The sequence below is a fragment of the Panulirus ornatus genome, chromosome 12 (genome assembly GCF_036320965.1).
Source record: "Panulirus ornatus isolate Po-2019 chromosome 12, ASM3632096v1, whole genome shotgun sequence".
Taxonomy (NCBI): Eukaryota; Metazoa; Arthropoda; class Malacostraca; order Decapoda; family Palinuridae; genus Panulirus; species Panulirus ornatus.
Window position 1 is genome coordinate 18,009,967 of NC_092235.1, and position 15,977 is coordinate 18,025,943.

General features: G+C 39.6%; 1 protein-coding gene across 6 annotated transcripts in view; it reads left to right on the top strand.

The window, feature by feature from the left end:
* The window catches only part of LOC139751815 (microcephalin-like), a 225,100-nt gene that overhangs the window by 127,025 nt on the left and 82,098 nt on the right, over positions 1 to 15,977 (top strand). For all 6 annotated transcript variants that reach the window (XM_071667407.1, XM_071667406.1, XM_071667409.1 and 3 more), the window contains 3 exons: positions 772 to 926; positions 9,369 to 10,970; positions 12,745 to 12,985. In XM_071667407.1, the coding sequence (XP_071523508.1) occupies positions 772 to 926; positions 9,369 to 10,970; positions 12,745 to 12,985 (1,998 nt within the window). The remainder of the gene's footprint in view (positions 1 to 771; positions 927 to 9,368; positions 10,971 to 12,744; positions 12,986 to 15,977) is intronic.

The following is a 15,977-nucleotide window of genomic DNA, read 5'->3' on the forward strand; positions in this document are numbered from 1 at the left end:
AGATATGATACAGATAGACCTGTTGTTGCACTGATCTGGTTAGGGCTTTTTCATTATGCTGCTGTCTCTTTCTGGCATTTTTTTCCTTGCTGCAGAACAAAAAGCTGCCTCCTGAACTCAGTCTGCTTATTTTTCACTTGTGTAGTGGTAGCTGCATAGTGTCTTATGAAGAACTCTCTGTTACCTTTCATGAGTACAGGTGCAAGATGGGGGGAGGTTTTTAGTATGTTGTGTGGTACACATGTTGAGTCTGGGTATTGGATGGTCTTTGCATCATGCCACGTGCTATGCTGTTTCTTGTGGAAATGTCATGTATTCTGGCAACGTATCAGTGAACAAATGGAATTGTCAGTGAAACTTTTTAAGTTGGTCTTTTCTTCAAAACTTAGTTTTTTGTCAATCTTGCCTCATTTTATTAGTTATTAAAGTTGTTCAGATCTTTCTTGGACACTCTGTAGATTAAAGTAAAGCAGTTGACACTGATTTTTGACTTCACAGGTTGCAAAGTCATCTGTCATGAATTAGGATAATATTTTCATGTGTAATGATTGTGGAGCACAGGAATATTATGACAGAAAACCAAAAAAAGATGAATATTGAAATGAAAAGATTTACTGTTAGAATGGAATACTAGTAGTTATTCAGCATTGTCTTAGAATGTGTTAGAAAGTAGTATGTGTAGATTCAGTCATTGAAACAAAATTGACACTTTCCAAATGATTTCTTGTTCATTTCCATCATAGATTCTAAAGGTTATTTGTTTCATTATAGGCTGTAGACTCACCACTGTTTGGTATTAGTCACCTTTTAACCCCACGACGAAAAAACTCTGGTTCATCATCATCAAGTGAAGAGGAGGAAAACAACTCAGGAATGGATTTGCCAACTAACCTTAACACCCCTCTAGCAAAACGCCTTTATGATTGGTATGATCTTGTTTGAATAGATATTTTGCATCCCTTAAAGGTTGCATGTCATATACGAAAGGAGGGTAACAGGGATGTTGAACATTCTCTAGAAGCATGGTCTTGAAAGTTATGTTGGTGAGTGTTGTGCATGTAGTTATCTTTACTGTAATGGATGATGACTGTTTGGGAGAGGTAGTTTTTAAGATAAGCGTACTAGTTTTTCTTGGTTAAGTTAGCTGTTTTTCTTGAAAATAAGATTTTATACATATTAAACATTATGTAAGTTGAGTGTAATTTATATTGATATCACTACTTGTAATAGATCATACCTAACATTTAATCCTTAAATGCCAGCAGAAAGTGTGCAAGTTGCTCTTCAGTGTTTCTGTTTCCCTTTACAAAATGAGAGAAATGCATTTGAAGGTAAAGGAAATGTACAAAAAAATTGCGTGAACATAACTTGTATGGCCCTAGCACAGGGCCTAAGTTAACACAGAGCTCCTGGCAAGGGCTTGAAGAGAGGGGGGTGGAGGAGAGTGGAGGAAGGGAGCCTCTGATGCAAATTCAATATGACTTTTGTAGCTGTTTATGAAAGAAGTGGATGTAAACAGAGGATCTTTAAGAAATTCATTCAGGTAACCCCATTCTCTCTGACAGAGCTCTCCAAGTCCTCATCCCATTAAACACAAAGTATTTTCACAAGGCTCGCTTGCCTACAGTGATTACCTTTAAAACCAAGGCAAGGAATAGGTTGAATCTTGCTCATGACTTGTGATGTGCTCTAACTTTTACAAAATCTGAAAAGAAGAAGCAGTTACAGCCATCACACTGGTGTTTACATCTGTGAAGTATTGCTTATTTAAGTATTTGATCAATCTTAAGATAGAATTAATGGTGCTAGGGCATGTGAATTTTGATTCTAAGTAGGTTTTATTTTTAGTAACTAATAGATTGAAAATATCTTAGATGAATTATGAGAATATGATAAACTTGATATTCCCTCTTAATTTTGAGTCTTTTTCATATTTGTTGTTTAAAGAGGAAGGGATGGTAGGGATGATTTAAGTTTTTTTGGCTAGTATAAGGAGTAAGGATGCAAAAAGTATTCCCTGCGTGTCGTAGAAGGCAACTAAAAGGGGAGGGAGTGCGGGGCTGGAAATCCTCCCCTCACATTGTTTCTTTTCCAAAAGAAGGAACAGAGGAGGCCAAGTGAGGATATTCCCTCAAAGGCTCAGTCCTCTGTTCTTAATGCTGCCTTACTAATGTGGGATTTTGTGAATATGTATAAAAAGAAAAAAAATGATACACTTACATGATAGATTTATTTCCAAAGGGTGGTAGTATATGCATTAACCACCTATGATAACCAAGAGACACTTAGTTGCCATACAAAAGTCAAAATTTTGGCAGGTTCAAAATAAGCTTGCAAAATTTAGTGCTCATGTGATGACTCCCAGTGCCTGTCGCACAAGTTGTCATTTGATGACTTTTGATGTTTAAGGGTTAACATGGGATGGTGTTGCATAATGATTTCCACAGTTACAGCGTACAGTAAAAAAATCAAAAGACCATTATTCTTTGCACTTGAGATCAGAATGGTGCTGAGTTACAGGAGTCCTCCTTCACTGACAGATCAGATTCCTCACTACCACCTTCCATTGTTTGTGGGTATAGTGCTGTCACATTCTGCAAATGCCCATGTGAGTGTAATTTTCTTTTCACTGCTATATAAGACAGCATGGGCAACTGAGTAACACTGTTTGTGTATACCCTAGCCTCAGCCAGGTACCCATTTTATCAACCATCCCTGGCTTAACTGTGGACTAGCTGTTATGACCATTGTTGACAATGAGTTTTAAGAAAAAAGGGAAAAATCTATAGAATAAGATTTTTATGTTTACTACTAGTAGCTGAACAGAAGTGTTCAGCTGTTGACTGACTACACACACCAGAGTCCACCATGTTGCTAAAGTCTACAATCTGAAGACAGAACTGTGTCAGACCTTTACCCACCATGTGACAAACAAATCCTGTGAAAAGGATAAATTCCATGCACTCCAATTTTGCCCTGCTTACCATTCTGATATATTTGGCTCTCCACCTTATATAAATTTTCATCAAAAATATTCAAAAACTGTGTAGTAGTTCATAATTTAGTTGGTTGGCCATGATAAAATCTCAGCTGTACATGATTCTCCAATATCTGAGTGGACATTCCTACCATACTAGTGGCATATGGTATGCGAGTCACCCCTACTCTTAGTTATGAAATGGAATCCAACCCAAGTCTAAGAGCTCACAATCAGGCTAGCTGCAACATTGACAGAGCAGCTTCTCCAGCACTGCCGAGAGGGCAGGAGCATTAGAGATAATATTAGAATAAAGTTATACATTATGATGCTGATGGATTACCAGTTAATGGTAAAGAGCAGGAATTCAAGGATTTTATAGGGGAAATTGCTCTCAATGTTTTTGGAGTTGAGGAAACAAAGTTTACTAAAGAGATGAGATCTTCCAATTCTGCCCAGAGATGTACATGATAGTAAGGAGGGAAAGAGAAGTAAAGGAGAGAGAGGATTGTCAATTTTAATCAAAAAATGTTTTGATTTTCAATTAATAGTGGAGGGTGGCCCATTCAGACAATACATATTGAGAAGAATAACTTTAGGGAAGAAATGCATAGTGTTGTTGATAATATATAATCCTCCAAAGAATTGCAGCTATCCAAAACATTTGTACAATGAAGGAACACTCAGGATGGCATGTGAAGCAGTAAAGCGCTGACTTTTCAGAGATGGTAAAGAGTTAGTAATATGGGACTTCATTTATACAGAGATAGAATGGGGAATTTGGATTCCCTTGTTGATAGGGAGTCATTGAGACCCAGGTCTTTAGAGTGCATACAGGAGAAATTCCCATGCCAGCATATCTGAAAAGATGCGAGGATGAGAGCAACTAGATCTCATCGTCACATTACTAGTATGGATATTGAGAATATTACCAGAATACACCAGTTGGAAGAAGTTATCGAGTAATGCTCTAGTCTTACTCTACTGTAAATGAGGACATTAAAAGAGTGGAGGTGATGCAAGATATGAAGAGGAAATGTAATCATGGAAACTACACAAACCTTAACAATATCTGAGGTAACAGAGTGGAGAAATGAAGTTCAGTAACCTGGAGCCAGGGTTTTATGATAGGGGTTATATGAAATTTACAGTGAAGGAGTAGGAACAAGGGTACCTAAATCCTCAAATACAAAGAATAGTAAGCAAGAGCAGAAAATGATGTCAAAAAGCAGAGATTCTTCAAGATGTGCAGTGGCGAAGATTATAGACGGTACCCCAGCCAGCCAGCATATGTAAGGTATTAAGAAGCAAGTAGTGTGTGTTACAGGATAAGAAGGATGAACAAAAAAATTCAAAAGAATATCGTGGACAAATCAGTAAAAAATCCAAAACTTTTCTGTACAGTCTTCAGGAGTCAATTGTGTCGAAGAACAGCTAATTAGGCTTCTGGATTCAAAGGGAAAAATTGTAGAGGATGGTGTAAGGATGTGGGAGGAACTGCATAACAAGTTCAAAAGTGTTTTTAATGTGGAACTGTAGTTCCAATACCAGTGAGATGGAATGGGGAGGAGGTTTTTGAAATCATTGAGATATCTAGAAAAGTAGGAAAGTGGAAAGAGGGCATTTATGGAATAAGAACTAATTGATATGCAAAAGAGAGACTTTTATGTGAATGTGCTGAAAGGGACAGCTGTGGGGTGCTTGATTATTACTTGATTGGGGTGAAGGTGAAGATTTGCAGAAGGCTTTAGGAAGGGAAAATGATATGGATGATGAGAGGGTAAGCTGGGAAAAGAGGGATTTCTGAAGAGATTTTTTTGGAGAGACTGAGCTTAGAAAGGCAAGAGGTTAGAGTAAATGAAGCCATAGGAGTGGGCATAGAATAAGAGATATTTAAGGAACCATTGCCAACATGTGCAAGAGAAGCATGTGGAAAGTAGGAGTTGGGTATTTGAGAGAGGGTGATATGTAGTAGGATCAAGAAGATAAGTTGCAAGTTAAAGAGAAAAGAGAGATGTATGGGAAATGTCCAGGGAATGTGGCAGGAGGTCAAGTGGAAGGTGTATGTGCTGAAAAAGAGGGCAGGTGAGTTGGGGTGAGCAAGTATCAGTAAACTTCAGTGATTAAGAAAATGTTTTGGAAGGATGTTGACAGTAGGAGAAAATTAAGAGAGCAAATGGGAACATTGGTGAAAGGGGCAAATGATGATGTGGTAACATGTAGAATTGAGGTGAAGAGATGTGGTATGTTGAAGGATTTTTGAATTTTTTTGATGATGGGGTGGCACATGTAGGTGTGTTTGGGTCAGGGAAGTATGCTAATTAAAGGAGTCTTTGCTAGTGGTGCGATGAAAAGAGCTAGAGTGATTGGTTGTTTTATTTATTTATTATACTTTGTCGGTCTTCCGAGTGATTGGTATTGCAGTTAGATTTCTTAAGAAAGGAAAGGAAAGACTGGTTAATTAGTTGATTGGTTATTTAGGATTTTCATTGTATGTTTGGATCATGGTGGAATGCCATATTTATAAAAGAAAGGGGAGACAGAGGTGAGTGTTTGAAATACAAAGGTATAAGTTTGTTGAGTGTATCTTGTAAGTTGTATGGAAGAGTGGTGATTAAGGGTGTAGTGGTATGTACTGAGTATCTAACTGGGGGGACAGTGTGGTTCCAGGATTGGTAGAGTTGTGTTCATTGACGAATGTGTGTGAAAAATACATAGAGAAACAGGGATCCAAATGATCTCCCTTTTCAAGTACAAGCCAAAAAAAAGTTGGATATTGGTTATAGTTTCTTAGGCATAGTTCTTTCACTATTTTTCAAGGCATTTTAATCAGATGTAAGTATTGCAAACTAATGTATTGCACTACTACTGTAGTTTTTATGAGAAAATAATGGCTATACAGTATCACTCGAGAGAAGTTTTTTAGGTGATAGATCAGTAGCTACTCACGCTTTCCTAATGTAATTGCTAAGCAGGTATATGCAGAATTCTGTAGCATATGTGGAAATTATAATATTTTTTTTTTTTTTATTATACTTTGTCGCTGTCTCCCGCGTTTGCGAGGTAGCGCAAGGAAACAGACGAAAGAAATGGCCCAACCCACCCCCATACACATGTATATACATACGTCCACACACGCAAATATACATACCTACACAGCTTTCCATGGTTTACCCCAGACGCTTCACATGCCTTGATTCAATCCACTGACAGCACGTCAACCCCGGTATACCACATCGCTCCAATTCACTCTATTCCTTGCCCTCCTTTCACCCTCCTGCATGTTCTGGCCCCGATCACACAAAATCTTTTTCACTCCATCTTTCCACCTCCAATTTGGTCTCCCTCTTCTCCTCGTTCCCTCCACCTCCGACACATATATTCTCTTGGTCAATCTTTCCTCACTCATTCTCTCCATGCCCAAACCATTTCAAAACACCCTCTTCTACTCTCTCAACCACGCTCTTTTTATTTCCACACATCTCTCTTACCCTTACGTTACTCACTCGATCAAACCACCTCACACCACACATTGTCCTCAAACATCTCATTTCCAGCACATCCATCCTCCTGTGCACAACTCTATCCATAGCCCATGCCTCGCAACCATACAACATTGTTGGAACCACTATTCCTTCAAACATACCCATTTTTGCTTTCCGAGATAATGTTCTCGACTTCCACACATTCTTCAAGGCCCCCAGAATTTTCGCCCCCTCCCCCACCCTATGATCCACTTCCGCTTCCATGGTTCCAACCACTGCCAGATCCACTCCCAGATATCTAAAACACTTCACTTCCTCCAGTTTTTCTCCATTCAAACTCACCTCCCAATTGACTTGACCCTCAACCCTACTGTACCTAATAACCTTGCTCTTATTCACATTTACTCTTAACTTTCTTCTTCCACACACTTTACCAAACTCAGTCACCAGCTTCTGCAGTTTCTCACATGAATCAGCCACCAGCGCTGTATCATCAGCGAACAACAACTGACTCACTTCCCAAGCTCTCTCATCCCCAACAGACTTCATACTTGCCCCTCTTTCCAAAACTCTAGCATTTACTTCCCTAACAACCCCATCCATAAACAAATTAAACAACCATGGAGACATCACACACCCCTGCCGCAAACCTACATTCACTGAGAACCAATCACTTTCCTCTCTTCCTACACGTACACATGCCTTACATCCTCGATAAAAACTTTTCACTGCTTCTAACAACTTTCCTCCCACACCATATATTCTTAATACCTTCCACAGAGCATCTCTATCAACTCTATCATATGCCTTCTCCAGATCCATAAATGCTACATACAAATCCATTTGCTTTTCTAAGTATTTCTCACATACATTCTTCAAAGCAAACACCTGATCCACACATCCTCTACCACTTCTGAAACCACACTGCTCTTCCCCAATCTGATGCTCTGTACATGCCTTCACCCTCTCAATCAATACCCTCCCATATAATTTACCAGGAAATTATAAATTACATATAAATTATCAATTAACTTATAAATTACAGAGGTATAAGTTTGTTGAGTATTCCTGGGAAATTATATGGGAGGGTATTGATTGAGAGGGTGAAAGCATGTACAGAGAATCAGATTGGGGAAGAGCAGTGGGGTTTCAGAAGTGGTAGAGGATGTGTGGATCAGATGTTTGCTTTGAAGAATGTATCTGAGAAATACGTAGAAAAGCAAATGGATTTGTGTGTAGCATTTATGGATCTGGAGAAAGCATATGATAGAGTTGATAGAGATGCTATGTGGAAGGTATTAAGAAAATATGGTGTGGGAGGCAAGTTGTTAGAAGCAGTGAAAAGTTTTTATTTAGGATGTAAGGCATGTGTACATGTAGGAAGAGAGGAAAGTGATTGGTCCTCTGTGAATGTAGGTTTGCAGCAGGGGTGTGCAATGTCTCCATGGTTGTTTAATTTGTTTATGGATGGGGTTGTTAGGGAGGTAAATGCAAGAGTTTTGGAAAGAGGGGCACGTGTGCAGTCTGTTGTGGATGAGAGAGCTTTTGAAGTGAGTCAGTTGTTGTTCGCTGATGATACAGCGCTGGTGGCTGATTTGTGTGAGAAACTGCAGAAGCTGGTGACTGAGTTTGGTAAAGTGTGTGAAAGAAGAAAGCTGATAGTAAATGTGAATAAGAGCGAGGTTATTAGGTAGAGTAGGGTTGAGGGACAAGTCAATTGGGAGGTAAGTTTGAATGGAGAAAAACTGGAGGAAGTGAAGTGTTTTAGATATCTGGGAGTGGATTTGGCAGCAGATGGAACCATGGAGGCAGAAGTGAATCATAGGGTGGGGAGGGGGCAAAAGTTCCGGGAGCATTGAAGAATGTGTGAAAGGCGAGAACGATATCTTGGAAAGCAAAAATGGGTATGTTCGAAGGAATAGTGGTTCCAACAATGTTATATGGTTGTGAGGCATGGCCTATGGATAGAGTTATGTGGAGGAGGGTGGATGTGCTGGAAATGAGATGTTTGAGGACAATATGTGGTGTGAGGTGGTTTGATCGAGTAAGTAATGATAGGGTAAGAGAGATGTGTGGTAATAAAAAGAGTGTGGTTGAGAGAGCTGAAGAGGGTGTTTTGAAATGGTTTGGTCACATGGAGAGAATGAGTGAGGAAAGATTGACCAAGAGGATATATGTGTCAGAGGTGGAGGGAACGAGGAGAAGTGGGAGACCAAATTGGAGGTGGAAAGATGCAGGAGGGTGAAAGGCATGCAAGGAATAGAGTGAAATGGAACGATGTGGTATACTGGGGTCGACATGCTGTCAATGGATTGAACCAGGGCATGTGAAGCGTCTGGGGTAAACCATGAAAAGTTTTGTGGGGCCTGGATGTGGAAAGAGAACTGTGGTTTCGGTGCATTATTACATGACAGCTAGAGACTGAGTGTGAACGAATGTGGCCTTTGTTGTCTTTTCCTAATGCTACTTCGTGCATATGTGGAGGAGGTTGTTTTTTTTCATGTGTGGGGGGGTGGCGATGGGAATGAATAAAGGCAGACAGTATGAATTATGTACATGTGTATATATGTATATGTCTGTGCGTGTATATATATTTATACATTGAGATGTATAGGTATGTATATTTGCGTGTGTGGACATGTATGTATATACATGTGTATGTGGGTGGGTTGGGCCATTCTTTCGTCTGTTTCCTTGCGCTACCTCACTAACGCGGGAGACAGCAACAAAGCAAAATAAATAAATAAATATAAAATGTGGAAATTGTCAGTGACGATATTTGAAAGGAAAATTCAGCACATTACACCTTGCACTTAATGTAGGAAATGATTCAAACATAATAGAAAAATTAGGAAAGAATTACTTTGTTCATGTTTTTACCTCTTAATTTTTATTCATATTTTCAGGTTTGTCTCTCCCAAAACGGATAGTCAGAAAAGAGAACAACAGGGATTGTCCAGCAGGAAGGAACATTCTTCTTTAGACTCATCTTTAGAAGATATTACATTTGGAAGTAATGAGAAGAATTTAGGAAAAGGAAAGGTAGATACCTTGGCCATTGATAATATTGAGTGTGATATGAATGTTGGAAATAAAGATGTGCAAAGGAGTAAAGTTGTTGATTTAGATCACATTCAAGATGACTGTGTGACTGATGATAATAGTAATGCTGAGTTGATAGAAATGCCAGTAAGAATTGGTGTAAAATTATCAAATACTGAAATTGTGAACCCCATAAAATTAAAAGATCAAGCTCAGAATCAGGCACATATTTCAGAACCAAAACATAGAAGATCTTCTAGAATAAGTACAAGACTCACTAGACATTCAAAAAACAATAAGAAGTTAGCATTGGAGTGTGGAGATTCAGAATACAATGATTATAGTGCAGACTCTAGCCATGTACAGTCACATTTTGAGAGTAAGTCTAAGTTATGGAGCCATGTTCCTGAAAAATCTTCAGATTTAGAAAAGTGTAATTTAGACTGTAATGCTGATGATATTAGGTATCAAGCCTTGCAAAGAAAGTCTACATCATCTGAAGAGGAAGCTATATCTAAAATAAATGATATGATTGCTGAATGTGTTGATATGCCAGCACAAGCAGACTGCAAAATGAATACAGATATATCACAGAATAATGCATTTAGAGTCGCTAGATCTGTCCTGAACATAGATAATGACAAAACAGTTCAAGAGGGAGTATCGGATTTTCCAGAAGGAAAACCACACAAATTAGTAAGAGATTCAAATAAAAGAAAATTGGAAGTTCAAGCTTCATCAGGGAGAGAAACAGTCTTATGTACTTCTAAATGCAAGCAAAAAACATATGGGCATACCGTGTTTAGAAATAATGATAAAGAATTAAGTGGTGACTTACATAAAAAAGAAGGATTATGTGACAAAACCTATTCACTGAATGAAAATAATTTCACTTTTCCAGAGTCCCAAATGACTTCAACCCTCTGTTCTTCTCAAGCTAGGGGACGAAAACTTCTCTGTGTAGATGTTTTGGAGCCATCTCAGGATCTTATAATACCTGTTACTCCAGATAATCATAAAAGATCTGCTCAAGATCCATACACAGGATTAGAGATAAAGGGCAGCAAAACCCAACGTGCATCACAAAGGAATCAGAAAGGTAGTTCATCTATGCCACTTCCACGTAATACCACATCAGTTCATATAAGAAAAAGAGAAGTGAATTTCTCTTCTTCAGCTGTAGGAACAAACTCCTCATTTATTGAAGAAGATATACTCAAACTGCAATTAAGTACTTCATCAACTCAAAACTCATCATTTGAATCATCCAAACTTGAAGATGAAATAGGAAATAGCTCTGGGGATGACAGTGTTTTCCCAGAATCTAAAATCTTGTGTCTTCCACGACCTAGAAGATCTACTGATGAATTTCAGCAGAGTAAAGAGTTGAAGCCAAAAGGAAGAAGAAAATGTAAATCTAAAAGTGGCAGCCATCCATCAATATGTTTAACTAGTGTTCATTCCAAGTAAGTTAAGTTGTAGCTTCCTTTTATTTGTTCATGCTAAGAGATTCACTGTTTATGTTTGATAAAGAAAAAGGTTGTGGTCTTGTTGCTGCATGTTGTGAACCAGGTTTAAGGGGAATTTCAGCAACTGTGTCATAAGTTATGTCTGTAAACTGTTTCTGTGGTGTTTTAATTAAGTATCGGTAAGTTTCAGTTTGTTGTGCTGAGATTGAAAACTTAGGAGTGGTTTGTCAAGGACTGGATGATAAGATGCTATGCAGAAATCTGTTGCCTTTCCAGGAAAAGTAAAAGGGAGATTTTGTGGGATAACTGGCAACATTGAATTGTAGGAGTGGGCCTGTAGAGTCATTGGCATTTTCTTGGGTGTAAGATTTAGACCCCTAACCCCTAACAGTGCTTGTATAAGATGTAGTAGGTGTTGGAAGAAAAATTCTAATAATGTCTGAAAATTATGCATACATAAAACCACCTATGTGTAATACAGAGGCACAAATTAGATAAACCATTCAGTGCTTGATTACAAGCATGCCATGGTGTTATAATTAGACCTTAGGAAACTGGTAGGGTCAGATCTCTAAGGTGAATTATCTGCAGGAGCATTGGAGAAAACAGCAGGCTTAAAAGGAGAGGTTTCTCTCCAAAAGGTGAAGTGGGGATTCTCATAGGTCCTTAAGGTTATCTTCCTATCACTCTGTCTTCCCTGAAAGATAAGAGGGAAATTCAAGCACTGGTAGCAACTTGAATCATGGTTCAAGTAAGAGTGTAAACTTGGCCATCCACATTGTCTTGAAAGCTGGTACCCAAGGTGTGGTTACATAACCCACTTTGTGTGCCAGATCACCAGAGTAAGTGTTAGGCAGTGTGATAGAGAATCTTATTCCATCGGTGCCTGTTTGACCTAAGTCAAGTATCATCACCCTTTGAATTAGAAGAATAAAGACTTTGGTTCACACTGTTGGCTTCTTCAGGATTTTGAGATAATATAGTGTTCACAAAAAAAAAAAAATCCACACCCCAAAATTAAAGGTGATAATCGGTTAAGGTTTATTGTGGGTACAAGTAGATGACACTCTCAGGGTGAAATCATCGTACTTCTGGTTGCTGACACTATTGTTTTTAATGATGTGAGGACAAGCAACCTGCTTTAGTGTGCCTTAAGCTATCTTTATGGAAGGATGTTCTTTCTTTACTCTTGGCTGCCACTTCATTTTGGGGACTTATCTTTGGGGCGCTGCATTTCTTCGATCTGTGTTTCAGGATGGTTGGCTCTCACCTTTCAAAGGAGGAGAAAGCCTAAATTCTTGCCTGGAACAAGAAAATACAGGTACATGTGAAATTAATAGGTGCACTGGGTACTCAGATTGCACGACCAGATGGCTGCTTCCTGGATCACCTCATCAGTGCATCATGTCATTCAGGAGATTTAGACCCTATGGACCCAAAACATGGACCTAGAATACTTCAGGAACCTTGCCAGTTCCATAACCAGACATCTGACGATGGTGATCAAAGCCAAAGGAGATGTCAAAGTGCTAAGATATAAGTGAGGTATCACTTTTGAAATATATGGGGGGTTGGTCAAGGTTTTTTGCAGACACTGCATATTGCTGCATATTGATAGAGCAAGGTTCTCAGGTACATCTCCTCAACCTTATAACTTCAGTATTACCATCTCCATTATTTCATATATGTATAGATGTATGGTAATTATGATACAGAATGGCTATATCAGTGAGAAATAAGGAGATTTATTAGTCTATTGAATTATCAACAGAGACAGGAGCAGCCTAATTCCAATAATCAAGAAACTGGGAAGCTATGAAGTGACAGAGCAAGTAAACCACAGCACAACGCACGTCGTATGTGGGGAGGCCCGTCGTACATTAAACCTTCTGTTTGGCATTGCAAGGGGATGCTGGATTTTAGATGTGTCATGGCTCTACCAGTCCCTGGAAATGGAAGCTTGGGCACCAGAGGAGCCTTTTGAATTGTTTTCATTTTGTCCAGGAGCTAAGGTATTGAATTATAACTATTATTTCCTTTAATCTCTGTATTTATGTATTTTCCCCTCCCTTTATGATTCTCTGTATTTTTCTTTCTATGTCTGTTTCTCTTACCCAGTCTCTACCACTTACCTTCATTACCCATTTATGGTTATCTTACCCTCTTTTTTACTTCCCCTCGTCCCCACCCACACAGGCACGTACACACACACACACTGACACACACACACACACACACACACACACACACACACACACACACACACACACACACACACATACAGAGTTAAGTCTTCTTGATGTTACAAAAAAATGAATGAGACAGGGCCCCATAAGTGCAGATCTCTTTCCAAGTAATGACCAAATTGGTAATTTCACACAGAGGTACTAGATGGCTGTCAACCACCAACAAGGGACATACTTCCATCTAGTATCAGGTGCCTAGTGAAGGCAGTGCATTGAGACAGCACTACAATGGCTTTCAAGTTCCTCTCCCAAGTCTAGGAAACTGTTTTCTTTTTCTTTCTCATATAGACATGTGTTGTTGACATTCAAACCACAGTCACACACTCTCCCTATCATACATTGGAGAAATGTTGGGTGGTGTGGAGAACAAAGATGAAAAGTTGCCCAATATTCTTTCAACAGTTTCACTTAATTCTTTTTGCATCTTTGTACAACACTAGGTAAAGCTTTGTTCCTCTACATCAATCTTCATACTTGATGGCAGTTGATCACCAGTCAAAAGTGCTCTATCCTAAATTCCCTGCTCACTGTTGTCATTAGGTTCTGTATGTGTTCTAGTCCTTTCCCCTTTGCTGAATAAATGCAAAGATTGCTATGTCTGCCCCTCCCAACCCACTGTCGTCAGTATATTTTGTATGTGTTTTAGTCCTTGTCTTTAATTGAACAGCCTTTCAGACATTTAGGAAAGACCATCAGAACTTCTTTACTATTTTAAATGAATTCATCTTCTTTTCTCTGATTATTTATGTTTTATTTATTATACATTGTCGCTGTCTCCCGCGTTAGCGTGGTAGCACAAGGAAACAGATGAAAGAATGGCCCAACCTACACACATACACATGTATATACATACACGGCCACACAGGCATATATACATATATACACATGTACATAATTCATACTGTCTGCCCTTATTCATTCCCATCGCCACCTCGCCACACATGAAATGAAAACCCCCTCCCCCGCATGTGCGCAAGGTAGCGTTAGGAAAAGACAACAATGGCCACATTCGTTCACACTCAGTCTCTAGCTGTCATGTATAATGCACCGAAACCACAGTCCCCTTTCCACACCCAGGCCCCACAAAACTTTCCATGGTTTACCCCAGATGCTTCACATGCCCTGGTTCAATCCATTGACAGCACGTCGACCCCGGTATACCACATCGTTCCAATTCACTCTATTCCTTGCATGCCTTTCACCCTCCTGCACGTTCAGGCCCCAGTCACTCAAAATCTTTTTCACTCCATCTTTCCACCTCCAATTTGGTTTCCCATTTCTCCTCATTCCCTCCACCTCTGACACATATATCTTCTTAGTCAATCTTTCCTCACTCATTCTCTCCATGTGACCAAACCATTTCAAAACACCCTCTTCTGCTCTCTCAACCACACTCTTTTTATTACCACACATCTCTCTTACCCTTTCATTACTTAATCAAACCACCTCACCACATATTGTCCTCAAACATCTCATTTCCAGCACTTCCACCCTCCTATGCACAACTCTATCTATAGCCCATGCCTCGCAACCGTATAACATTGTTGGAACCACTATTCCTTCAAACATACCCATTTTTGCTTTCCAAGATAATGTTCTCGACTTCCACACATTTTTCAACGCTCCCGGAACTTTTGCCCCCTCCCCCACCCTATGATTCACTTCTGCTTCCATGGTTCCATCCACTGCTAAATCCACTCCCAGATATCTAAAACACTTCACTTCCTCCAGCTTTTCTCCATTCAAACTTACCTCCCAATTGACTTGTTCCTCAACCCTACTGTACCTAATAACATTGCTCTTATTCACATTTACTCTCAGCTTTCTTCTTTCACACACTTTACCAAACTCAGTCACCAGCTTCTGTGGTTTCTCACCCGAATCAGCCACCAGCGCTGTATCATCAGCGAACAACAACTGACTTACTTCCCAAGCTCTCTCCTCCACAACAAACTGCATACTTGCCCCTCTTTCCAAAACTCTTTCATTCACCTCCCTAACAACCCTATCCATAAACAAATTAAACAACCATAGAGACATCACACACCCCTGCTGCAAACCAACATTCACTGAGAACCAATCACTTTCCTCTCTTCCTACACGTACACATGCCTTACATCCTCGATGAAAACTTTTCACTGCTTCTAACTACTTACCTCCCACACCATATATTCTTAACACCTTCCACAGAGCATCTCTATCAATTCTATCGTATGCCTTTGACAGATCCATGAATGCTACATACAAATCCATTTGCTTTTCTAAGCATTTCTCACACACATTTTTCAAAGCAAACACCTGATCCACACATCCTTTACCACTTCTGAAACCACACTGCTCTTCCCCAATCTGATGCTCTGTACATGCCTTCACCCTCTCAATCACTGCCCTCCCAATAATTTACCAGGAACACAACAAACTTTTTTTTTTTTTTTTTTTGCTGTCCCGCATTTGCGAGGTAGCGCAAGGAAACAGACGAAAGAAATGGCCCAACCCACCCCCATACACATGTATATACATACGTCCACACACGCAAATATACATACCTACACAGCTTTCCATGGTTTACCCCAGACGCTTCACATGCCCTGATTCAATCCACTGACAGCACGTCAACCCCGGTATACCACATCGATCCAATTCACTCTATTCCTTGCCCTCCTTTCACCCTCCTGCATGTTCAGGCCCCGATCACACAAAATCTTTTTCACTCCATCTTTCCACCTCCAATTTGATCTCCCACTTCTCGTTCCCTCCA